Raw genomic sequence first — 25,909 nt, forward strand, 5'->3', positions numbered from 1 at the left:
AGATATGTACGATTCCTTTGTACCCCACCCAACACACCAACAAATAAGGAAATACAATGAGTGGGTGTCAATGATTGGGAATAAGCTGATCAGACAAGCTTCTAACAACATAAAATTTGTCACCCAAGGGGGGAGTCATGGTAACATACATAACATTAATAAAATATGACTTTACTTGCAGATGGACAAAAATGATGTGATGTGACGTGTTGTTGACACAGCAGTGGGTGGACATGGAAATGTACAAATGCTGACTTGGCTGGATATAAAAGCTGTAAATATCTTGTACAAACGACTAGAAATTATTGTATAGAAAATATCAACTTTTGTCCCATAGAATGCAGGTGCATCGACTTAGTGGTTCTGATGAATATTACGTTTTGACACCTCCATGTTTCTCAGCTTTTTCAAACAGTAATCATAAAATGAAATATGTATCTTAAACCAAATGACAGGTTTCCAAGCCCATCGTTGTTTAGCTGGCGTAAACACATGAAGTATCCAAGTACAAGACAAGCAGAACACTCGACACTTCCTGAAAGAAGCAGCCACATATTTCCTGTCTACCCCTCAAGTTATTTTCCATGTGATTCACGCTGGTCACAATATCATGAAACGGACAAAATTCAGGCCAAGGAATTCAATGGATCACACATTTGAAAATGCAATTTATCGTACATGAGCACAACCTGAACACTGCAGTAACACATCGTGACCCACATCCATACAACACCTTTCCATCTAGAATCTGCGCACCGTTCCTTGTTGCAAATAGCGGGCCTCCGGTTGTCTGGTTACACCCCCCATCATCATGAGGTTTGTGTTTTGTGGGGCAGCAGCCATGTACAGTCCTGTTCCCCCCATGTTGTTGATCAGTCCCCCACTTCCCCCCATGTTGAACCCTCCTCCTCCTCCTCGGTCACTGTGTGTACCCGTGACTCCGCCCATCCATCGGTCGCCGCCACCGCCACCACTGCCACCACCGCCTCCCCGAGTCGCTGAGTTGTCCATAACACCATGGCCCCATGACGGGTCCATCTTGCTACGGTCGCTGTTATTTCCCCACACCTGACGTTGATTTGAATTAGCACCATCTGCAAAAATAATTCAATCATATGTTAGAATAGTGGAGTGATTGGGCGAGTGTGCTATTTATGGTCCATGTTTTTGTTAGCAATCGACAGTCAATTAAACACATCTGTGACGTCATTCTACTGTTTGAGCACTCCAATGGAGAGTTGATTGTGTCCTCTGCCGCTGCTGCACGTGCTCCGACACGAGCTGATCTTTACACTGCATGTTTTGTGGCTCTTTAGAATGTTTTGTCTAAGTGTAAGAGTAGAGATGTGTTTTAAGAAGGGGGAATATCCTCGTAACTCTCCTGCGGATCCTCGACTCCATTATTTTTAAGGAATGGAGAGTTACTCGGACATTGCCCTCTACATTTAATGCAGCACTCACTTGACATCATACCAGATCCAGAATTATAACTTTTGCCACGCCTGTCATCTTGCACCCCAGAGCCACTTTGACCCTGCCAGGTGTCCCGTCCACTCGCCACCACCAACCGTGTGTCTGGAACCACATTCACTCATGTCAGACAACGGTATGAGGCCACCACAGATCAGGACCACTACCAACAAGTATTTTGGTTTGGTTTCTTGTTTTACGCCGCACTCAGCAATATTCCAGCTATATGGCGGCGGTCTGTAAATAATCAAGTCTCGACCAGACAATCCAGTGATTTAACATCAGGAACATCGATCCACGGAATTGGAATTGATGACATGCATCAAACAAGTCAGTGAGCCTGACCATCCGATCCCGTCAGTCGCCTTTTACGACAAGCATAGTCCCATTCAATTTCCAATTCAAACATTTTTTTTAAAGAAATCAGTAATGCTCATTACAAAGAAAATACACAAATTTCTTCCAAATGTGGAAAATTGGAACACGTTCAAGTAACATTTCAATAGCTTGCCAATAAATAAGGCATGATGATTCAAGATGGCATCTGTTGTTTCAAGAGCAAGGGAAGAAACTCAGTCAACAAACCACACAAAACAAAATGAAAACATAATAACAGAATATTCTCATGGAATCCTCCTCCTCATCTGGAGAATAGAGCTACTGTCATCTAGATGTAGATTAACATTAAAATGTCTTGTTTTGAAAATATTTTGTTCACATTCTTACCTCTATCTGATTTCCAGTCATTCCGGGAATCATGCCGCTGAGGTGATCTCGCGTTCCGTCGGTCATCATCTCGACTTCTGTTGAAGTCTCGTCTGTTATCTTCCTGGCGGGAATGTGTCCGCGTATCTCGTCTATCGTCTCTTGTGTTTCTAGTTCAGTTCAGAATATCACACATTAAGCCACATTCTGGTGCATATGGATATACGTTAACCTTCGCAGACTACAGATGCACATAGACCTATGTTAACCTTTGCAGATTACAGATGCACATAGACCTATGTTAACCTTCGCAGATTACAGATGCACATAGACCTATGTTAACCTTCGCAGATTACAGATGCACATAGACCTATGTTAACCTTCGCAGATTACAGATGCACATAGACCCTGTTAACCTTCGCAGATTACAGATGCACATAGACCCTGTTAACCTTCGCAGATTACAGATGCACATAGACCTATGTTAACCTTCGCAGATTACAGATGCATATAGACCTATGTTAACCTTCGCAGATTACAGATGCACATGGACCAACAGTAACCCTCGCAGATCACAGATGCCTTTCATGATCGAGGTATCCCTGAGGATTGTTTGTACTGCGATAAAATACATGGATAGAGTAAATAGTGTACTGTTTCACAGCACATTCCTATATGTTATTTACTATCATCTTACTGATTTTGTTTGTCATTACTGGAAGATTACGTTTCAAGAAACCCAGCAATACCTCTGAGTATCTGCAAAGCTGTCTCCGCGTCTGTCTTCTCGACGATCATTTCGGTCTTCCATGCGTCCTCTGTTAGAACCACGATTATCAGTATTACGATTATCACGCCTATCATATCGCTCCACTTTCCTGTCTCCATTGTCACTCCGGTCAAAGCGATTATCTCGTCTGAAAAAGTGCAAAAAGTTTTGACTTCTGAAAACAGAATTTCATTTGTCGGTCTAACACTTTCAAGCTGACAATTTTCATATTGTTATGTGGTGATACGTTTGAAAGACACCATCAAAACTTTAACTGATGAACACTATTGGCTGGCTGACAAGTTCCTCACCTCGAATCACCATAATTATCGTATCGATCAGATGTAGGTCGTTTAATGGGTCCACTCCAGTAGTCATCATCGTGACGACTGGCAAGTTTTTCAAATGGTCTTTTTGCTGCTCTGACCTGCTCCTCCAGTCTGAAAATTAGAATGAAATTGTCTTCATTGTGACAATGTGTCTAGTTTACTATCAGAAACACATTTACCATGTTGGACTGAAGTATATAAAGTTAAAGCCAAGTAAAATCCATCGTCTGCAGATTAATAAAACCATGAAGACCTATTACTCCACATGCCAAGATTTCCGGACAATTTGGAATGTTGACATTACATTACATTACACCAATGACATTTTCCAGGGCCCAACTGCACAAAGCAACTTTTGTAGTACACCAATTGAAAATCAATGTTTAAGTATAGAAGTGAAAGAGTGATTATTGCTGAATGCCAGTTGTCGTGCTACAGTATCTGTGTGCATGAATTGTTCTATAGGCATTTCTTAGAGCTTGACTACTGACAAAGTAGACGCAATTTATTGACAACAACTCTTTGTGCATGTGGTCCCAGATAACAGTGATCTCACCGACTTCAGATTTTGAAAGAATTTATACATTCACATTTTGTTTACACATATCTGTAAGAAAGACATCCAGCATCACATGACCCTGACATTCATTGTGCTACATATTATCAAATACTTGAGACTCCATCATGACTGTCGGCAGCAACACAACAAAGGACCCAACCACCTCACCTGCGTTGCTCCTGTCGAAGTTGTTCGATTCTCTGCCTCTCCAGTCTATCTCGTTCCAGGAGTAGTCTCTCTGTTTCCATGCGGTCTCGCTCCAGCCTCTCCCGCTCTTGTCTGTCACAACAGATGAGAGCCGTGTACCAAGTGTGTGTGTGTGTGTGTACATACAATAGTGCAATTACATCAAGAGTCAGTGAGTATGATTTTACGCCGCTTTTAGCAATATTCCAGCAATATCACGGCGGGGGACACCAGAAATGGGCTTCACACATTGTACCCATGTCGAGAATCGAACCCAGGTCTTTGGCGTGACGAGCGAAATGCTTTAACCACTAGGCTACCCGACCGCCCCAATCACATCAAGAAAACAGATTAATAATAACTTGCATTTATGGCTGATGCCATGTAGAGACTGCAACTGGAAGAACTAAATGCCATACTTATTGCTAATCATGCTCTATCTGTATATACCTCAGTTTCAGTTTCTCTCGTTCAAGTCGCATTGCTTCGTCTCGTTGACGCATATGAATCTGCTTTTGTCTTGAACGTTGTCTCTCAAGTTCCGACAGTCTCCTTTGCTCCTCACCACGAAGGGCATTTTCTTTTATACGGAGGCGTTCTTTTTCCCTCTCAGTCTGAAAAAGAAATGATGACATGAAACATGTTGATATTGAACTAGTGAGTGAGTGAGTTTGGATTTACGCCGCTTTTAGCAATATTCCAGCAATATCACGGCGGGGGACACCAGAAATGGGCTTCACACATTGTATCCATGTCGGGATTCGAACCCGGGTCCTTGGCGTGACGAGCGAACGCTTTAACCACTAGGCTACCCGACCGCCCCTGATATTGAACTATAAACCTTATTAATGTAATAGGAAATGTATGTCCTCATAGTAGGGCTGGGGCCAGTCCAAATTTACTACCCGAGTCCCGGGCTTCCACCGCCCTATTTCCCGACCCTACCCGGGCACCCACCCCCCTATTTCCCGACCCTACCTGGGCACCCACCACCCTATTTCCCGACCCTACCCGGGCACCCACCCCCCTATTTCCCGACCCTACCTGGGCACCCACCACCCTATTTCCCGACCCTACCCGGGCACCCAGCCCCCTATTTCCCGACCCTACCAGGGCACCCCCCCCCCCCCCTATTTCCCGACCCCACCAGTGTACCCACCCCCCTATTTCCCGACCCTACCCGGGCACACACACCCAAGCACTTGCAAAACAGCACTTGCAAAACATATTTAGATACATGTATTAAATGATCTGGTCATGCATACACTGAAGTTGACTTAAGTTATACCTTTATTCAACCATATGAAAAGTCAGAAGGAATGGGTGCATAGTCAGAAAGAAATGCGAACATGTGACTTGAACATGTGACTTGCAGTGTAACTATCGAGTTCTGGATAATTTTTGTCATTAAACTATATATCCCATGACTAACCAAGACCTGTGGGTACCCGGGTCCTTCTCACTACCCACCCGACCCAGGTACCTGAGTTACCCGTCCCAGCCATACACCATAGTAACAAGAGTCATCAGGATATGAAAAATCCCCCTGGGCCCACAAATATAAAAGAACAAATCATCTGACTGTTACTTTAAGTCCAACTTGATTAGAGAATTTCAATCTAATCTGTCTGTCCGTACTAAAGAGTAGTGATTGAGCTATCAATACAATACCATGGAATTGGATTTCAGAACTTTGTATTCTATGTCACGTGAAAATAAAACTTGTTGCCATGGAAACAAACAAAAAATAACCGAATATGGACGGACGGACAGATAGACAACGCAACGAAAGTTTTCCCCCAGCACAATTGCTCTCAAAAACAAGTCTTGACTGGCTGATTACGTGATGTGGGCAGGTGTGTACTGGGTAAGCGGTTTAGATTTTGTTAAGACATTTCAAGTCATTTTTTCGACATGTAATAAGCACAGCAGAGGGACAAGTTCACCCAAGATCTGGTCTGTATGCAGTTTCTAGGGTGGGGTGGTTTGGGTTGGGGTGGTGGTGGTGGGTTGGGGGGTTTGCGGTAGGACCTTGCTTATCGACCCTGCCTGCAACATCCACTATCTGCCCATTATATCTAACAAAACATCTTTGTTTGGTTAATCTTCCCTTCTGGGGTTCTGAACATAAACAGATGCTACGTTAGGATAAAAGCTGTACCTTGATTTCCTCAAAAGAAAGTATGTAATCTTTAGAATTCTTGGATTGGGATTTGCCCGATTCAGATTTCTTCTCATCCTTTTCTCCACCTTCCTCTTTCTTCTCCTCTCCTTCTGTCTTCTCTTCTGGTTTCTGCTTCTCTGATAAACAGATATTTTTTAGCATGAGTCAACAGCTTCCATACCCTCAGCCTAGTGTAAGAGTGTGTCTGTTTAACGCCTTACTCAGCAATATTCAAGCTATATGGCGACCTGTATGTAACCAAGTCTGGACCAGACAATCCACAGATTGAGTTTATGAGCAACAATCCACGAGATTGGGCATGTTGGAGGTCCTGATGAGCAGGAAGCTAACAATCATTAGTGCAAATCTGAGAAGAGTCGCATGTCTGTCGTGAGAGAATAATGTAAAAGGTCCATTAAAAACTGCTAAAAACAGCGTAAACGAAAACTTTATTGTAAAGATGTAATATAACTTGATCTTCTCACATAACAAAACCAGTTTGGTATTTGCAAGTCACGAATTGCAGTTATGAAGGAGAAACTGCTGGCCCATCTTTCCCTCCAGAAAGACCAACGATCCGCATTCGTATAGTCACAACTTTGGCAACTTGACAGTGTTTTTTTAACTAAACCAAATAAATAATGACAACTGACTAAAGTCGTAAATAGTGACGGACTTGTTTACCCAATCGACCAGGTCAATGAGCCAAACAACCTGATCCATAACTTTTGAACCAGCGGAGGTTGCTGGGGACCAAATCTAACAAGGAATCCCCACGGAGATTGAGGCTTGTAACCAACATAATTGTGGCCTATGACATCTCTACTCGCAATTGGGATTCGATGACATGCATCAACCAAGTCATCAAGGCTGACTTCCCGATCCTGTTAGTCGCCTCTTACAACATTGCCATTTACGGCAAGCATGGGATGCTGAAGACCTTTTCTACCCTGGCTTTGTCCTGATGAAAACATTTGCATCCACCTCTATGGAACAAACCTGCTGATTTCGGTGATGTTGTTGAAGCTCTCTTAGTATCTGTCGATCGTTTATCATCCTGCTTCTTCTCTGAGTGTCTAGCATCTCTCCTAACGCGGTCGTCATGGCGGGGAGACCTTCCGGCTGGACGTCTATTGGACCGATTATCCCGGCTCACAGGCTTCCTGTCATCTTTCTTCTCCACTTTCTTCTCCCCATCTTTCTTTTCCCCTTCCTTCTTGTCTGTAAACATACACTGTATGTCTAAGAAACAGGACATCAAATGCTATTTAAAAGGACAACAAGGTAGAGATGTAAATTTTACATTAAATTGTATAATAATACTATCTCACACTATGCATTTCTTCCTTTTGCGATTCTGTCCTGATGATCGATCTGCTGAATCAGATAATGATCGTCTTCAGAAGGATGGAGATCGTCCTGTCAAAATTGAGCAGTTTTAGCAGGAGAATGTTGATCCTGAGAACGTCGATCCCTTAAGTGTTGATCCTGTCTTTCGTCCTTAGTTGAAGGAGAGGGTGAATGTGAATGATCGATCCTCGGTGAAGTTGATTGTGCAGCTGTCGTCTTGGGAGCGATTGTGACAGGGCTGTCTGTTTGCTGATAACTTGAACATCATGTGGAGGAATGGGGGATGATATGCGACTCTTCACTGTCTGGGAGCACTGGGTAGGGATAGTTGTAGCCGGAGTGGATATGCTGTTCTGAGTCATGACCCTGCGGACGTCTGTGGCTGCAGGCTGAACCAACGTAGGTGTGGGATAGGGAACACTAGGCACACCGTCATTTTCTACCAAAGTGAACGCATGGTAGAGGTGAGGTGAAATGGGGTTTAACGTTGCGTCCAAGATTATTGCACTTATAAAGCGACGTGCATGCACGTGTGTGTGGCTGCTTGTACTTATCTGGACTGATGCCGATTTATAGTGCTAGCCCACTTAGATACCATGCCACAGTTTAACATGAATACCCCACTCAGACACAGTATACTGACCCCGAGCCGACCAGTCCTTGTTTTAGCCCCTTAATGCCGAGCGCCAGACAGGGTAACAACAAGTACCATCTTTTAACGTCTTTTTGTATGACGCGGCCGGTGATCAAACCCTGGACCTTCCGCTCTCCGGGTGGACGCTCTACCACTAGACCACGGAGGCGGTCCGAAGGCATGGTAGACGCGGGAGGTGGCTTGACAACCGCTACAGTAGAGGGGATAGCTAGCTTGGTTACACAATTGGGTTTCTTGGCTGACAAAGGCCCATATTCAGATTTAGATCGGTGGTCGACATTACCTTTCTGACATTTGCGTAAATATATATGCAAAAAGCTGCCTCTGAGAGTTTAGAGTATTGCAAACATCTGTGGTCTGATTTCCTACGGTAATCGCAACAAAGATCATGTGGATTGGCTGAGGAATAGGTACATCTGCAGGTGTTACAGGCTGGGCATTTCTCGTGATGTTCCCATACTCTTCTTCAAATGCTGTAGATGCTAAACAATTGCAAAGGAAGCTCTCGGCCAAAAAAGACCCAAAAAAGTATTCTCTACTGCATAATACATGTCCCCACATGGTGGCAATGAGAAAGAGAATGATGTGGCAGGGGTAGTCAGGTGATGAAGTGACACGCACAGCCTTACAGTGCGTGACCAATTTGTTTGGGTGGTGACCATGGTGTTGCTGACATGTGCTCGGGCGAAATGTTTTTATAAGCTGAAAATGCTGTTCTATCACTTTTTGACACCAGAATCAAAAGAAGAAAGAAATGCATAGTGTGAGATAGAAAAGTTTAAAAATTTGGTTTGCTGTCAACAAAGTACCAATGATGCTGATTACCTAATGGTACTTAATGAGTTACATATATATCTGTCATCAAACAAACATCATTTGTATAAATACTACTCAAAACAAGTAAAGAACAGCCACAATTGGAAGGCTGTGTGTTGCAATACCCAACAGCCATGAAAGATTAGTCATGTGAATCAAATCGGCGTTCTTTAACTTCTTATACATAGAACAGAACTTTATTATGGGCCAGAGGCATTAATGGAATATAACTGTCTGATAATTACAACACCTACCAGATGGCTTCTTGTCTTCAGGTTTCTGTGCTAAAGCTGCCTTACTGGGCCCACCTGGTTCATTCTTTGCCTTGTCAAACAAAGGAGATGCATCATGAGGAAGAGAGGACCAACAAATATACTACTCCGCTCATCTTAGGGATACTCTGGTACTTCATACTGCATGGATACCCCAGCAAGTACTCTGAGTCGACAAGTCCTTTTATCCTCTTAAACAGTTGTTAATGCCAAGTGATAGGCAGGGGAACAAAGACCGTCCATTAATATGACATTGCCAGGGATCGAAACCACCAACCTACCACTCTCTAGGCAGATGCTCTATCCACTAAACCATGGAGGCAGTCGCATATCAAATGAAATTAGTGTGGCGCTACAGAGTGAGTGAGTGAGTGAGTGAGAGAGAGAGAGTATGGTTTTACACCACTGTTAGCAATATTCCAGCAACATCATAGCTGGGGACACTAGAAATGGGCTTCACACAATGTACCCACATTGGGAATTGAACCAGGTCTTCAGCGTGACAAGCGAACACTTGAACCACTCGGCTACCCCACCAACCTGGCGCTATATAGAATATTAGTAATATCCCTATCAAAAGGTGAGTAGGATATATCTTCAGGGTAATGAAACAACTGTTATCTTCAGAAATTAACATCAAGAACTTGACTGTTAAATCATAGTGCGTACCTTTTCCACCGATATCATCTTCCCGTGTAGTTCGGTCCGATGTAAGTGCTGAATGCACTTGGAGGCCTCTTCCGCCGACGACATCGTCACAAACCCATAGCATCGTGACCCTGGACTGCGAGCATTGGTCACAACCTTAGCTCCAATAACCTGCATGGTGGGAATAACATTGTCATTAATGTGTTCCTATTTGTCAATATGGGTGGGTGCATAAATATTGCTTCAGTGTCAATGAGAAAATCTCGTGACAGCTTCTGTCAATACATGGTACGGAAACAGACCAATTGTATCTGCAATATGCTCCTCGTACACGTCACTATTCTATGGTCATATACAGATCTTGATTAACAGTGACACATGACTCAACTCAGTACTTAAACACAAAACTTATTCAACTATTGTTGAGAGAACTTGTAAAATGACTGACTTACAATGAAACTACAAAAAAATCACGTCTCACCTTTCCATATTTGCTGAAAAGTGACTTGAGGTCCGTAGCTCTTGTAGAAGAAGACAGGCCACTCACCCACAGGTTGCGACTATGCTGGCTGCCTAGGTAACAAAATTTATGCTTTTAGTTATCAACTTCTCACAATTACAATTGCGTAACATCCTCAAATCAAGTAAATTTAAACAGGAAAATATTTGCTACATACTGGAAAAGGTTACTCCTTATTTTTGTTTATTATTTAACGCCGCACTTAGCAATATTCCAGCTACAAAGAGTGGCCTCCAAATAGTCGAGTCTGGACCGGACAATCCAGTGAGTGTGAAAACGGTCCACATTGTAGGGGTATGCTTGGGATCTATCTGAACCCAGAATCCCTGTGGGGGTCTTCCTTATCAACACACACCATGAACAGCTGTGCCTGCGACACTCACCTTTCGCGTCCTTCTCCTTGCTCTCCTTGCCCTCAGAGCTACAATAGATAAAATGGAGACATCTTTCAACAGGACAGTCACAGCAAGGACAGTCACAGCAAGGACAGTCACAGCAAGGACAGTGAGCATGAGTAAAAATCCTTAAGAATTTAATTTTCGAGAAAGTGAGTTGGGTGTTACGCCTCTTTCTGCACTATTCCATATCGAACAGGTGACACCAAGGAAAACTTAAAGGAAGATGCAATAACAGAAATATCTTGAAAGTGTTTGTCTTTTGTGAATAAAATTATCCTGGTTTGGATCTAATGAAAAGAATATTTAGCAATACAACACCATCTGGCTGGTAGGAAGTTTTCTTCCTCATTATTCTCAGGACTTGTATTACAATTTGATCATGTGTAAAATATGTTTCACCTTTTAAGCAAATTATGATACCAAGAGATGTCATGTAAAGCAAATAAAGAGAACGAAACTAGTTAACATTTTAGGTGTGAAACTGAGAAAATCGGCTGACAGCGAAGATATCTACGAGACACTACATGAAATCAAGAGGAACCTTGGGTAGCCGGGCATCATCCCTAGGGAAGGACACCACATCTGACGACAACAAAAGCTGGTTTTCTGCTGTCACTTCAACAACGACTTGCTCATGCTTGCTTCAGAGGACTGACATGATTATCTCATTGTTCAATTTCTTCAGTTTTCCAAAACGATTTTTTCTCTCATAAATTATCAGAATTTGATGGCACTGAATTTCTGTTTGAAAACATTTTTTTTTACTTTGGGTGTGCTGCTGCTTTAAGTCCTGGTTTGAATGAAAGGGGAACACAAGAAAGCATCTAAAGAAGGACAGCTAACCCCAAAGAATACCTTAACTCATTGGTGCAAGCCAACTTCAATATGACTGAAGCAGCCCTATACAATGAGAATCTCTTTCATCAGGTCGTTATGGCTAGTGAAAGCTGAGTGATCTTGAAGACGTTAGCATGATCAAGAAGACATCAATACAAACCAAACCAACCTCTTGGCAGGTTTTGCATCTTCTTTTTTCTCTTTTTTTATGTCCTCTTCAGCGATCATGCTTTTTTCCTCAGTTTTCACTTTGATCGTCTCGCAGTCGCCTCCCTTGTCCTCCTCAGATGTTGCTGTGGTGTCAGCTCCGGCAGGTTTCTCTTCTCCTTTGTCATCCTTCAGATCTGCATCAATCTCATTCACCTGAGTGTCATCAACACTCACATCAAAGGAATCATCTGTTGGTTCAAACAGGGTGACTTGATCCTTTGGAACATCCTTCTTTGCTGTTGCTGTCTTGACTGTTGCCGTCTTTGCTGTTGCCGTCTTTGCTGTTGCTGTCTTCACTGTTACTGTCTTAGCTGTTACTGTCTTTGTTGCTGCTGCTGCTGCTGCTGGTGGCGTTTCTGCAGGTTTTCCAGGTGCAGTTGATGCTGCCTTTGCTGCTGCTGCTACTCTTGGTGAGGACGATCGGGTGGCAGTCTTCACTGGAGCTTTCTGTGCAGCCTGTGTCTTTGCAGTGGTCGTAGTTTTGGCTGGTGTTGGTGCTGGTGCTGCTGCAACACTCTTAGGTGTGGCTGCTGGCTTTGCTGCAGGGGATTTTGCAGCTGCCTGTTTTACAGGTGTTTTCACAGGTGCTGTCTTGGCAGGTGTTATCTTGGCAGGTGCTATCTTGGCAGGTGCTGTCTTGGGAGGAGTAACTTTGGGAACAGTTTTTGCAGCAGCTGCTTTTGGCGCTGGCGTTGATTTAGCTGCTGGCGTGGCAGCCTTGGTCTTAACTGGGGAAGTCGATTTAGTAGGGGTGGGAACAGGAACTGGGGTGACTTCAGGAACAGTCACAACCTCAGTCAGTTCTTCAACAGTCTCTGGTTCCTCTGGCTCTGTCTCGTCTATAATCTCTGTCTCCATCTCAGCTTCTTCTTCAGGATAAGCGTCTTCTTCAGGATAAGCGTCTTCTTCAGGGTCAGCATCTTCCTCGCCACCTTCTGCTGGCATCTCTCCATCTCCTTCAAGTTCCTCACCCAAGTCAACTAAACCATCCTCCTCACCAACATCCATTTCCATTTCTTCATCATCTTGAGGGGCTAGAGAAATTTTCAAGTTAAAACAAATTTAGACCACATTACACAATGTCCATTTGAAATCAAAACTCATACTCACCTATTAATATCAAATAAATATTAGTTCAGTAAAATGCAACGGACATTATTCAGCTAACTACTCAGGGCTCTGACAATGTACATATGGAGTCCAGAAATGTTCTTTCCTTAACAGCTTCCACTCTTGTTGAAACGAACGTATTGAGTGACAGAAGAATAGTCATCAGTCGATGCAAACAACAATCCGATTCACAAACACAGTCTTCTTCTGTTTTCTTTTAGAACATGTGGCAAGATCAACAATCTCCATTACAAAGTTTGTTTCCTTACATGGGAAGTGTCCATGATCTCGTTGTCTTTGTTCTTAGTGTCAACTCCACAACAAACATCACTGTGCCAGGAAAGTCACGGCAAGTCTCTTCCAGATAATATTGCAGAATCGGTCCAACTTATTTCTCAACTACTGCTTCTTCATACACAGTAATGCCAACAGAACTGGCACATGACAAGGCAATGCCAAGATGTCCATCAAGTCATCTGGTTTCCCCAAGTGCAATGACAAACAAAATGCCTGCATCAGTTCCGCTCATCTGATGATGTCTTTCTTCATCCATAGTCAATACCGAATAATATGTGTAAATATAAGTGCATCTGCAAGTAATAACTTCTCTCAAATTAAAGACTATAATGTCATGAAAATTATTGGTATTAACATATTTTCTATTTATACAAAGGACATGATGAAATTTATCCTGTAATATTTTGTAAGAAACAGACAAATGTTATTGATTAGTCACATGTAGACTGTCATTCTACTCTCAGATTGAACCTTCTCTGCATGGTGTTCCCTTACCTTCCTCTTCATCAACCTCTGAAACATCAACCTCAAACGCATCCTCTTCACCGGTACCCTGGAAAACAGGTATGCATTGTAATTTGTATATGGTGTACGTCAACAGGAAAATTAGTGCTCATATATTATCCAACTTGTCTTGGCATAAACTGTCTAACTGGCCTTGGCAGATGAACGTGGAAATGAGAGTTGATTGCAAGGGAATTGTTTATTGTGATCATGTTTTCTCAGGACCACCATATTGCAATAACTGTCACCTTCATCAAAGTCATGGCAAACAGCCACTGTGAAACAAAGACGTACTCCCTCATAACAAAACATATGCAAGGTTCCCCATGAAGCAGGTTTTCTGAGTATTTGACATGATTTTGGTCAGAAGATAAGCCAAAGAAGCATGAAGTGAGTGAGTGAGTGAGTGAGTGAGTGAGTGAGTGAGTGAGTGAGTGAGTGCGGTCATATCATGGTGGATTAGCTTAAGGTGGGAGGAAAGCCCAATGTGCTGCACGTCTCACACGTTTACTTCTTTGGTAAAACCCCACGAGCATGGATATGGTGCTGACAAACCTAGAAACATAATCCAGGTGTACCAGGATTTGAACCCATAATCATAGTTTTCTTCCATGTCCAAGGGAAGCAATTCTGCACAGCAAACTGCAGGATCTTAGACGACAAGCCACCTGCGCACATGAACTATCAAATGCCTCAAATTAATTAAGAAGTGCATATTCTGTCTGTAGTTGTCTGTTGATAACCTGTCTACTCTGATTCCAACCAAAGTTGTTGTACAATTTCCCTGTCATTCCCTACCTTACTTTCACGCGTAACATTATTTTTGAGAGTCAAAACTTAATAGAATCATCACAACACCATAACACAAATCCCTAGGAGAATAATCTGCTGGTACGAAACAGTTAACTTCAGGAAAGACTAGTGACATTTCTGTAGCAGATGATTGTTGAGGACGAGTGAGGATAATAATCTATTTCTAACCCAGGAATATACTATCAGTGTGAGTCATCCTTTACCTCTGATACACAGTTCACATTCATATACAACCTGACATCACTTATACATGGTATACATGAAGCATGAGACACATCTTCATCAACATGAAGTACTAATTTGATGGAGAGAGTGTTATCAACAAGATATCAAATTGGAATGAAACATTTGAGACTGATTAACCTGATGAATATGGTCCTGTACCCACAATGCTGCAGTTTTTCCTAAATGCAACCCTCTTAACTTCACAGGACATACACAATGAAGAGTATCTCGACACTGACCATTTCCTCTGCTTCAACATCCTCGCCGAGGTCCAGGATAACATCATCAAGAATGTCCTCACTTTCATCCGGTTCACCCTCAATGTCCTCTTCAAACAATTCTTCTTCATCATCCTCTTCCTCTCCTTCCTAATGCCGGGGAATAAACAATGTTATCACCCTAAACTGACTTCCATGGGAAATACCACCACAATGAAACTGTATCACTGGTATGATGTCATCAGTTACCATGACATCACAATCAAATGATATCAATCAAACTCATTAATTCCTAGTACTATTGCTGTTTACAAACTGAAAAACGTGGAAGAATGATTTGGGATGATAGAATCTCACTCTCATGTCTTTTTATATTAAAAAAATAGCCTTAGAATTATAAACTTTAAACAATTTGTTTTTATACATTTGATATCAAAAGATATGTTGACACATCAAAAGGCAAAATCATTCACCCACAGCCCTCTATACCGGTAAGTTCTTTATTGTTCTTAAGTTTTCACTTCTCTAATGTATGTAAAAGGTTTATCAAGCCTGTGTTAAAATGCTGAAATAATTGCATCAACATAATGTTTCTAAGGAAAGTAAGATGAAACGACAAACACTTACCTCTCCCTTTGGTTTTTCTTTTAATCCTGAAACAAACAGAATATTGAACACATGTTCATATTTTTTTCAAAGTACATGAGATAAAAATAAAGTTCTGCTTATTTACCATGCTTATTGAATTACATTACACTCCTTATACTTACGAGTACTTTTCTTTTCTTCTGCCTTTTTGGGTGTAGCATCCGAGACTGCAAATGTGTACTCATTTGGGTCCTGCCCTTCGTCCTCTAGTGCCTGGAACAGATTGGTAACACTTTACCCTCACCGTCGTATTTTTCCCTAGAGAGATCCTGTAGTACTTCTCACGTGTCAAGATATATCACAGAACCACTTGTCCAAGCTTCAGACTATTTGTATTTATCTCATGGTGTCTACCCCTCAAAGTTTAATGAGAATGGTTGTTGTTTAATGCCGCACTCGGCAATATTCCAGCAATATGACTGCGGTCTGTAAATAATTTAGTCTGGACCAGACAATCCAGTGATTGATATCACGAGCATCGATCTACGTAATTGGGAAACAAAGTCAGCCAGTCTGACCACCCGATCCTGTTAGTCGCATCTTACGACATGCAGAGTCATCTCATACGGCAAGCATGGGTTGCTGAAGACCTATTCTAACCTGGATCTTCATAGGTAAGCTCAGTTAGCGAAAGCTGGAGTCATTCTTTACTTTCATGACACGTCATAAGAGGGAGTGAGAAATACTGCAACTTTTAGTAGCTGGTGTCAACTATCTAAGGTAGCCTAGGGACATGTAGAACCCGATATGGATACTGATAAGCTATACCAAACCAAGAAACAATGAAGTCATTCTGAGATATTGGTAGTGTTAAGTTTCCAAACCAATCAAAGCCAGACTTAAGGATGAACGAAACTACACCACATGTTGTTGGGTCACACTGAAATGTATATAGTTTAATACCAGTTGATGACGGATGGATATTTTTGGTATTATTTAATTTATTTCACACTTTAGTGGGTTGCTGTCATTACGAATTAATACAGTTGTTATTCGCTTTTTCAGATACTTGCGTTATGAAAAAAATAAACGAGTTTCCAGGTATCTCAATTCCTTGTTAACCGAGTGGGTTGCTGTCATTACGAATTAATACAGTTTTTATTCGCTTTTTCAGACACTTGCGTTATGAAAATAATAAACAAGTTTCCAGGTATCTCAATCCCTTGTTAACTGACCAGAATTACAAAATTCTACCGAAGCAATTTGAAAATTGAATGGCAGAAGTATGATTTATGAAGGATCTACCGATTGATAAATAAAATACATTGTGCTACAGACCTACACAGCATGCTCTGACAAGGCTGTTCATTATTGAAACAGCTGGAGTTGGAAGAAATGCATATTATGCCTAGTTTAGATAATAAACTTGTTTTGTATACAGATGTGATGGAGAGATTGGTACAACCTGCAGCACGTAAACATAAATTATAGCTATGTTTCTCATATGTGAAAATGTAATCAAGAAACATATTATGCACAAAAGAACCTTTTGAGGATGAAATCCTCTTTATGCAGTGTTTATGATTGTGAAAGTAAGATGAGTGGTTCAGGGTTGGGATGAAACTGGTGTTATCAACTGGAGCTTGTACGACATGATGTAAACATGGAGAATGAGAGGGGGCTGAAATTAATGAGTTAGAGAGACGCAGGGAGGATGATAGATGTTTTTTCTCAACATCACGAGTGCACACACTATTAATCCCCTTGTTGACAATCACAGGTCCATTACTCTGTGGGTGAGGCGTAACTATAGCGAAGGTGGAGTAATCATTTAAGCACCATGACAACACCACAAATTAAATATTTTAAGAGGGTTGTCTTTAAAGAAATCTATGCATATATTATGTTCTTATGGATATTTTCAGGTACAGGTTATGTAAATGTGCATGACTGCATATTCTTAACTATTCGATTCCAGTGGTCACGAATAACGAATTCAATTCATGATGGATACGGTTCAATTCCTCGAATATGCGAGTGAATCTTAACAGTCCTAATTGTTACCTGTGGTTGCAGCCTTAGAAATTGTGACAACTCCTATAGTCCTTGACAAACTGCCCAATAGTTAAGGTATCATAAGGACCAGTAGAAATTTGCCATTTTTGAGGGTTTTGCTATATGTTATGATTATAAGGACTAGTGGAGTAAAAGGAGTAAAAATGTTAGTTTCTACCGCTAGGTTGTTGAAATGTGCAATTTGTTCGATGTTTAAGGATTGCTTTCATTCTCAAATTCGAGGTTTAAACATATTAAAGAACACAAATGCAAGCTGACTATTCTTCTGCTTGTTTTGGGCTTCATCACAGTATTTTTCGAAAAGTGACCGTCACGTGCGACTATATTATAGCCTATAACTGAAGTAGCATCAAACAAACATGGCGGATGGCTAAAATGCATGGGTCGAGTACAATTTATTGTCTTCAAACGACCATGTTAAGGCTGTGCAGTTGGCATGTGAGAGCCAGCAAGTGTGATGTACCTATATACTAGCCGTGATAGTGTTCATATTGGTAGTGAGGGTTTGGGGGAGAGGGCGCATGTGACCTAATTTGACTGTCAAACGACTTCATTGAACATTCTAGCTGCTGCGTACGCACACGATTAATTAATCCTTTAAAAATCACCTTTGCAAGCCTTTCGTGTAATACAGCTTTCACACCAGCTTTGTCTAAACCCCGTGTCTCTAATTCCTGACGTAAATCAACAACACGCAACTCAGAGAGCTTCTTGTCGCCTTGTACCGCCATCTTGTTGCAGCGATCTTGACGAAGTGCCCGGATGAAGCAGGTGCCCCTATTTCTTGACTGGTTCCCTGCCCCAAATGCTTCACCTCAGCCCGCTAGCTTGCACAGACTTATGTGGTGTGCGCAACAGAGATAGGGGACCAGTCTAGGATACTTCCAAACGACCTTGGGCCCAAACGGTTATGATCTAAAACGTACCACTTACTTAGACAAAGCAGCCTACTGATATATATATATATATATATATATATATATATATATATATATATATATATATATATATATATATATATATATATATATATATACACACACACACAAAGATTTCGGACAATTTGGTACTTGGGAGACAAGCGTGACATTTCGAAAGCGAGATCCGCATATTTGCCATGTTTTTTCCTGTTTCTTGTCAATCACATTAGTTCCAAAAGGGGCAGAAAATTCAATACTATAAACGATTTCATTGGATTTATCAGAAAAGACAAGATCAGGCTTGTGGGCCTCGATAGGTCCGAGGCTGTATACGGGCCTATTCCATAGAAGTTTGTATTTATCATTTTCCTTGACGCCCTCTACACATTCTGGGTCGTCCCATGGATGGACCTCTGTGTCAAAACCACAAGCATGGCGAAAACGGTAATAAAAGGATCGAGCCACTCTATCATGTCGCTTAAGATAGTGTGTTTGTCTCAAAGCTGGACATCCACTGACAATGTGCTGGACAATCTCATTAAATTCATTGCACAATCTACACTTCCCATTTACATTTTGATGCAAAATCACACATTGACAGTTTCGAGTGGGAAGTGACTGGTACCGGGCAGCCAACAGAATGCCCTCTGTTTTACTATTCAGGCCAGGGATGAGATCATGTGCAACTGAGAGAAATACATTGGAAAGACTTCACATCCCTTAGCCAACAGAATTCAAGAACACGGGACCACTGTTGCCAAATCTGTCCTTTCGGAACACCTCATCAACAATCCTGAACGCGATACTTCCTAGCAACAAACCAAGATTCTCCACACCAACAACCACTGGAAAAATAGGAAACTTCAAGAAACTTTAGAAATCAAAATAAACAAGCCAGCTGTTAACATAACATCTCAATTCGTAGTGAAAACTTTTCTATAAACAGTCAGTACACGCAATAGGCAATCACGTAACCAATTTTAATGAGACTGTCACGTAACAGACAGTGTATTCAGTAATTTAGGCACCAAGGCCCATATTACAATGCAGATTGGATATTAACATTTGTCACGTGATATACATTATTAGATTTTAAATCAAGTTACACATTTCTCATTATAAAGATATGTTTTAAAAATCGTTCAATCAATCTGGGTCAGACAAATCAATGGCCGTAACTGTTAGCAATGATCAATGGCGTACAGGAGTGGGAGTTCTTGGGACCAACCTTGCTCGTGTCCAAAGGACTGGGACCGAAAAACTTGATGGATGACAATTTCAGTGTTAAATCTCGCCCTTGTTTAATCGGTTAACCAGTGGTCTATTGCACCATGCAGAGTGTGATCGATGTAGTGTAAGGCAGGATAAATACGTTGATTGTGGGTTCTACTCCCAGGTTAAGCTCATCTGTAAGGCAGCCTGGTATCGGCGATCGTAGACTTCACTATATTAGTAGTGCGGCGACACCGCGGTCGTCCCTGAAACGCCGTTAAACGGAGAATCTCACCTCGACGAGTGACGATATATTTGATGTCAAAAGACGCGTGGATGAGATTCTATTTATCAATTTATTAGTTAATACTTCCAACTTCTTAAGGCTTGTAACGGTTATACCCCAGTCATTAATGTAAAACGTACAGCTAACCAGCTTCAGTGGCTGGGAGATTAGTGATGTTATTTGGTTGTGACGTCGGATGGTAACCGATGGCCTGCATTGTGATGTAATTCCACCGTAGCGATATCCCCATACAGCTTGATCTCACCAAGCGATATACCCCGTGGAAGCCAACTTGGGATGATAAATGACTGAAACGCTATTCATAACGGAGTTAAACCCGTCCCTCTCTCTCACTCACTCACACATTCTTCGCCAACGGTGAATCGCCAGAACATGGGTATTTAGATGTTAACAATGTATCCCATTTATGACGGCTTTATTGCATTGACTTGTGTGCACAAGTTTCAAGAAATCTATAATGCAGTGATGACAATTCTTTCCACTTACATCTTTAAACATTTGTTTGCGCTTTGTATTGCTGCACCTCACGTGACCTCATGAGTAGATCAACAGAAGCGCGTGATCTCGTTCGCAGTCGAGGACGAGAGCTCAAAGTCTGGACCCGCAATGTCTGGCTCGCTGATCGAAGTGGAGTTTACTCCAGAGAACATTGCAATTATTCACATGAAGGGAGAGCATAATCGTTTTAATCCTGAATTCATTGACGCTTTCTGTGCTGCTCTTGATACCGTTGAGAGGTATGTTGAGTGTCGTGCATACTGTATAGTGATGTTTTTAGTTGAAAATAACCGATCACATTTATAAATCCTGACTACAATAATATTTTGTATTGACCGTCGTTATCTTTTAATGACAGTGTCTCCCGGTAACCGAATTGTGATATTATGTTCCTTATCTATATTCACATTCAATTCGGTTTATTTTCGTAAGACCGCCTCCTTGGTCAAGTGGTAGAGCGTCCGCCCGGAGAGCGGAAGGTCCGGGGTTCAATCCCCGACCGCGTCATACGAAAAGACGTTAAAAGATGGTACTTGTTGTTACCCTGTCTGGCGCTTGGCATTATGGGGCTAAAACAAGGACTGGTCGGCTCGGAGTCAGTATACTGTGTCTGAGTGGGGTACTCATGTTAAACTGCGGCATGGTATCTCAGTGAGCTAGCACTATAAATTGGCATCAGTCCGGACTAGTACAAGCAGCCACACACACAAACACACACACGTACAGACACGTCGCTATATAAGTGCAATAATCTTGGACGCGACGTTAAACCCCATTTCACCTCACCTCACCATTTTCGTAAGTGTAGGCCATCGGCCCATAGTTACATTTGTATTACAATGGATGTGATGTACACAGCTGTTATTGTTGTGACAATAATGTACTACGAAGTGACATTGCTTGGTAGATATAGATAGCTAGACATTCAATTAATTTACAATCAGTTGTAGACATAATGATATCAAATTTTTGTTTGGTCGGATATTCACAATATTTTCTATCTGTACTGAAGTCGAATGGAATTCGTTTGAGAGAACTTCAGGTGTCAAGCAGAGAAATCGGTCGGGTCATGGCCTAACGGGAGGCAACTCCGCATCCGCCCTTAATCATTCACGATTTTCCGGTCTATCTATCAAAACAGAACAGCACCAAAATAACTGATTCTCCAGAACGGCCTCAACGTTTCCTCAAATCTGATTGCGTATAGAATTGCTCATCAAATGATAACAAATGTGTTCAAACTAAAAGATGTTCAAAAAGTGCTTATTTCAATCAAACTCTGCCTGTTGTTTTAACAAAAAACCGCCCCCCTCCTTATGAAAACCAATGTACTATGTTGTAGCCAGTACATTTATCTGAGAGAGGCTATTTATATCATTGACCTCTCCCTTTTAACAATGTTGGGTCCGTCCTGGCAATAACGTACCGTTAAAGACTTTGTGAAAACTAGACACCACTTGTCAAGACGACACAGTAAAGCACATCCTCACAATCGTCAAAATGAAGTTACCATCTTTTCCTTTGTGTTTTGCAAACCGTATAAAAATTAACCATTATTTAATATATATATATATATATATATATATATATATATATATATATATATATATATATATATCACGTCGACTACGTTCTGTTGCAGGAATCCGACGTGTCGAGCCCTGATAACCACGGGGGAAGGACGATTCTTTAGCAATGGCCTTGACCTTGAGTACATGATGTCTTTAGACGGAAGTGGGTTATCAAAATGGATGACCAGGATCCAGGGTTTCCTCTACAGAGTCGTGACATTTCCTATGCCAACAGTTGCCGCCATCAATGGTAAAACCATTACTTTGCATGTTGAAATGAGTATGTTAAAATCTGACGTTATCTGACGTTATTTCAGCCATTACATGTTGAAAACATGGGTTGACTGGTTGGTCCTCGGAATCTTTATAATGCGTTTCTATTTAGGTTTATCTCTTAACCTGACAAGTGTGGATATGCTAACATGACAATTTTCAGGACGAGGTGTCGGGGTCTAAGTGAATGACAGCGTCACTTCTGTTTGTAGGTCACGCGTTTGCAGGCGGTGGGTTTCTGGCTATGTCACACGACTTCCGGGTGATGAGGAAAGGTCAAGGCTGGATCAGCTGGAACGAGATTTTCATCAAGATTAGATTCTCGGATTTTCTTATGGAAATATTCAGGTATAATAAGAAACGTCAACGCCAGAAAACGATTCCACTGACAAATTATTATGAATGGGTCACTGAAAATGATGACACCAGGTGTCCCGCCCTTCCATTAGCCACAAGGCTGTTCACAATGGACTATGCCATTATGGTTGCAGTTGTATTTGAACCCCATGATCAAGGACAATAATCGGGACGGATCTCAGATTCGAGAACATGATCAGTGGAACTGGACACGTGTTCCTCCCTGCACATTGGAATACAGAACAATCCCCGAAACCACTCGGGTAACTCCACAACCGCAATCATTACTATGATTGGATGAGCCGTGTGCCCACGAAGAGATCAGCTGCCATATTGCTTTGGATGATAGATTACTTCGTTGTTGCACGTAGCCTTTGTTAGATCATGCAAACCTCCAATACTGGATTCTCAGTGCATCGTTTGACAGTGCCACAGGATCATAAAAAGTCCCGAGCTACACACAAGTATGGAATGAGACGTGTTTTCTTACAAGATCCTATCAGTGAACTGATACCGAGGACGCCAGATGTATAATAACTAGTTACGTGTAGTAGAGTGTCCATTTGAATGTGGTTTCCCTGCCTCGCGCTTGACATTGAGGGGATGAAGGAAGGTTCGGGGCCTGTATGCTGTGTCGGAGTTGGATATCCATGTTTAACTGTGGCATGATATCTCAGCAGGCTAGCACTATAAAACAGGCATTGTTCCGGACTAATCCAAGCAGCCAGAAGCCATCTTCCCGAGGCAAGAGAGTTAACTGACTATAAAAGTACAGTTTCCACCCTTGCCGAACTAGGCTGGTATTATGGAGTTACAGTTTGGCTGGACTAACGAGTCTATGCATAGTCCAATCAAAATCGCGCACCGAAATCGAAATCCGGTTCGTAAACCGTCGTGGAGATTTCGGTCGATTGCAGGATTTGCAATGCATGTTCACCGCCAACTCGTTGTTAGCAGATATGTTCCAAATCTTTTTATTTTTTTAATCAAGGTGCTCGCGTGATTTGATGCATTTCGCGATGTAAGACCTGTTTTATCACAAAATAGATCTTGATTATCGATCAGATCGTCCTGACTGAGCGCCACCATTTTGTGTGAAGCAAACGCAAGTGATACGAGAGGTGGAATCTGATTGGTCCATAGGAGAGGCTTAGAAGGGACATAGCTGGTAATAGCCGCTGGTGGCGCTACGATCGAGCCCAGGAATTCCAGCCTAGTTCGGCAAGGGTGGAAACTGGACTTTTAAAGTCAGTTAACTCTCTTGCCTCGGGAAGATGCCACAAGCACGTATCACGCACACATACATGCACGTCTCCATGTGACATCACCTCAACCCATTTGACTGAGATAAATGTAGACACAATAACAAAACCATATCGTTATACCCATATTAGTCCAAACAAACTTAACTGTGCCCTGGTTTGATGTAAGACATGGCTTATCCTCCTAAATTTGGCTCCACGTGTCTTTTTTGTAGGTGCAAGGTTCCCAATGGATCAGCACAGTTACAGGCTGTAGTTCTGGGCGCAAGGTTCACTGCTGAGGAGGCGGCTAGGTACGGCATCATCGACGTCGCTACCGCCCCCGAGACGATGATGCAGGAAGCTGTGACTGTGGCGAAGAAAACCCTAGGGCGTCAACCGTATGACCGCGAGACGGTGACGCAGTTTAAAGCGGACCTGTACAGTTCACTGAAAGATAAAGTAGCCTTTAGAAGGCCTCGATTGTAAACACAGAAGTATATTTCGTTTGTGTGTGTGCGTGCGTGCGTGCGACTAGGTAGGCATGTATGTTTCCATGAGTGTGGGTGGGCGTGCTTGCGTGCGTGTGGGTGGTGGGTGTGCGTGCGTACTAGCGTGCGTGCGTGTGTCAATAGTTTGGTTTAGGTAGGGATATACGTTTATCCGCATGTAATGTTTCTACGTGTGTCCTGACTCAGTATGGGAGGTATGCGGCAATCCTTGCACCTAGAACTAGAGACAATGTGTCGACCACATGTGCAGATGCTGGTACAAATGGTATGGTTGGTGCCGCATCCCTACGCCAGGACTGATACTATAATTACGGGGGGTGATGTGGCTCACAATATAGTCCATATATGTATGTATGTATGTATGTATGTATGTATGTATGTATGTATGTATGTATGTATGTATGTATGTATGTATGTATGTATGTATGTATGTATGTATGTATGTATGTATGTATGTATGTATGTAATAATTAAATAAGTGGAGTAAGATTGAACACAGTTTTAATATATGTATTAAGATCATAATTTGTCTTTATCAACTGGATTGTTGATGTCTGAAATAAATCGCAATCAAGCAAGGAATTAGCATTTATGTTTTTTTCTTAATGTCAGGATTGGAGATTATATCCAGACATTATCAACAACATGATAGAACAGAACAGACACGCATGATAACCGACGCACCTTAGGTTTAGACCAAAACACGAGGTTGTGAAGAATTCCTTAGGGTTGGGGTCTTCTCACATTCCCATAAAAGTGCGTAAGAACTTGACAATTTGTTCGTCAAAACGTGAGGAACATGCGGCGATATTATTTTGATTGCTACTAGAAATGACACACACCTTTATAAAATGAATATTAAAAAGCCCCCGTGCCGTACAGAAATAATTCCTCTCAAAATGATCAAACGTCCTATGACGTTACTAAAATGTTTAAAGAAAAAGATGTTGACAATCTGTTCTTGCATTTTGAAAATGTGGTAACAAATTTTGAAGAACTGATACAATAAGATTGTCTTGTCGCTTTGATATACACTCTTCAAAAAGGGCAAACATCCGGCAAATGAATAGGATACATGTTATTGGAAAATATTGGTGGCCTGAAAACGCAGCCATTGTCGATTTGCAATGTTTTAAACAGCATTGTTTTTACACTTGTTAAAAAATGTCATGGAGGAAAACAGTAAAGCAAAATGCACGTGCAAGTTATGGCATTCGTAACTCGTGGTAGTGGCTATAAAAAGACAAGCATAAGCCAATAATTTGTCATTCAATAGTCAACATTTTTCAATTTCGAAAA

General features: G+C 41.8%; 2 protein-coding genes across 3 annotated transcripts; one reads left to right on the forward strand and one right to left on the reverse strand.

Moving 5' to 3' along the window:
• Positions 1-511: 511 nt before the first annotated feature.
• On the reverse strand, positions 512-18,459 carry LOC139469497 (scaffold attachment factor B2-like). Of its 2 annotated transcripts, XM_071251683.1 has the most exons (19): positions 18,328-18,459; positions 15,826-15,916; positions 15,683-15,708; positions 15,077-15,205; positions 13,791-13,848; positions 11,848-12,922; positions 10,827-10,864; positions 10,405-10,496; positions 9,945-10,094; positions 9,258-9,327; positions 7,182-7,403; positions 6,180-6,319; positions 4,469-4,632; positions 4,001-4,111; positions 3,256-3,384; positions 2,925-3,092; positions 2,197-2,345; positions 1,462-1,575; positions 512-1,094 (listed from the first exon to the last, which is right to left on the reverse strand). In XM_071251683.1, the coding sequence occupies exons 1-19, from the start codon at positions 18,448-18,450 to the stop codon at positions 742-744; spliced, it is 3,402 nt and encodes a 1,133-aa protein (XP_071107784.1). In that variant the 5' UTR covers positions 18,451-18,459; the 3' UTR covers positions 512-741. The 2 variants fall into 2 exon arrangements, with proteins under 2 accessions (XP_071107784.1, XP_071107785.1); XM_071251684.1 differs by lacking the exon at positions 7,182-7,403.
• Positions 18,460-20,764: 2,305 nt separating this feature from the next.
• LOC139468789 (uncharacterized) lies at positions 20,765-24,618 on the forward strand. Its single transcript, XM_071250925.1, has 4 exons — positions 20,765-20,895; positions 22,299-22,477; positions 22,713-22,848; positions 24,335-24,618. The coding sequence occupies exons 1-4, from the start codon at positions 20,765-20,767 to the stop codon at positions 24,585-24,587; spliced, it is 699 nt and encodes a 232-aa protein (XP_071107026.1). The 3' UTR covers positions 24,588-24,618.
• Positions 24,619-25,909: the final 1,291 nt, after the last annotated feature.

This window comes from Haliotis cracherodii, unplaced genomic scaffold (genome assembly GCF_022045235.1).
Source record: "Haliotis cracherodii isolate W230 unplaced genomic scaffold, xgHalCrac1.p SCAF_2, whole genome shotgun sequence".
Lineage (NCBI taxonomy): Eukaryota > Metazoa > Mollusca > Gastropoda > Lepetellida > Haliotidae > Haliotis > Haliotis cracherodii.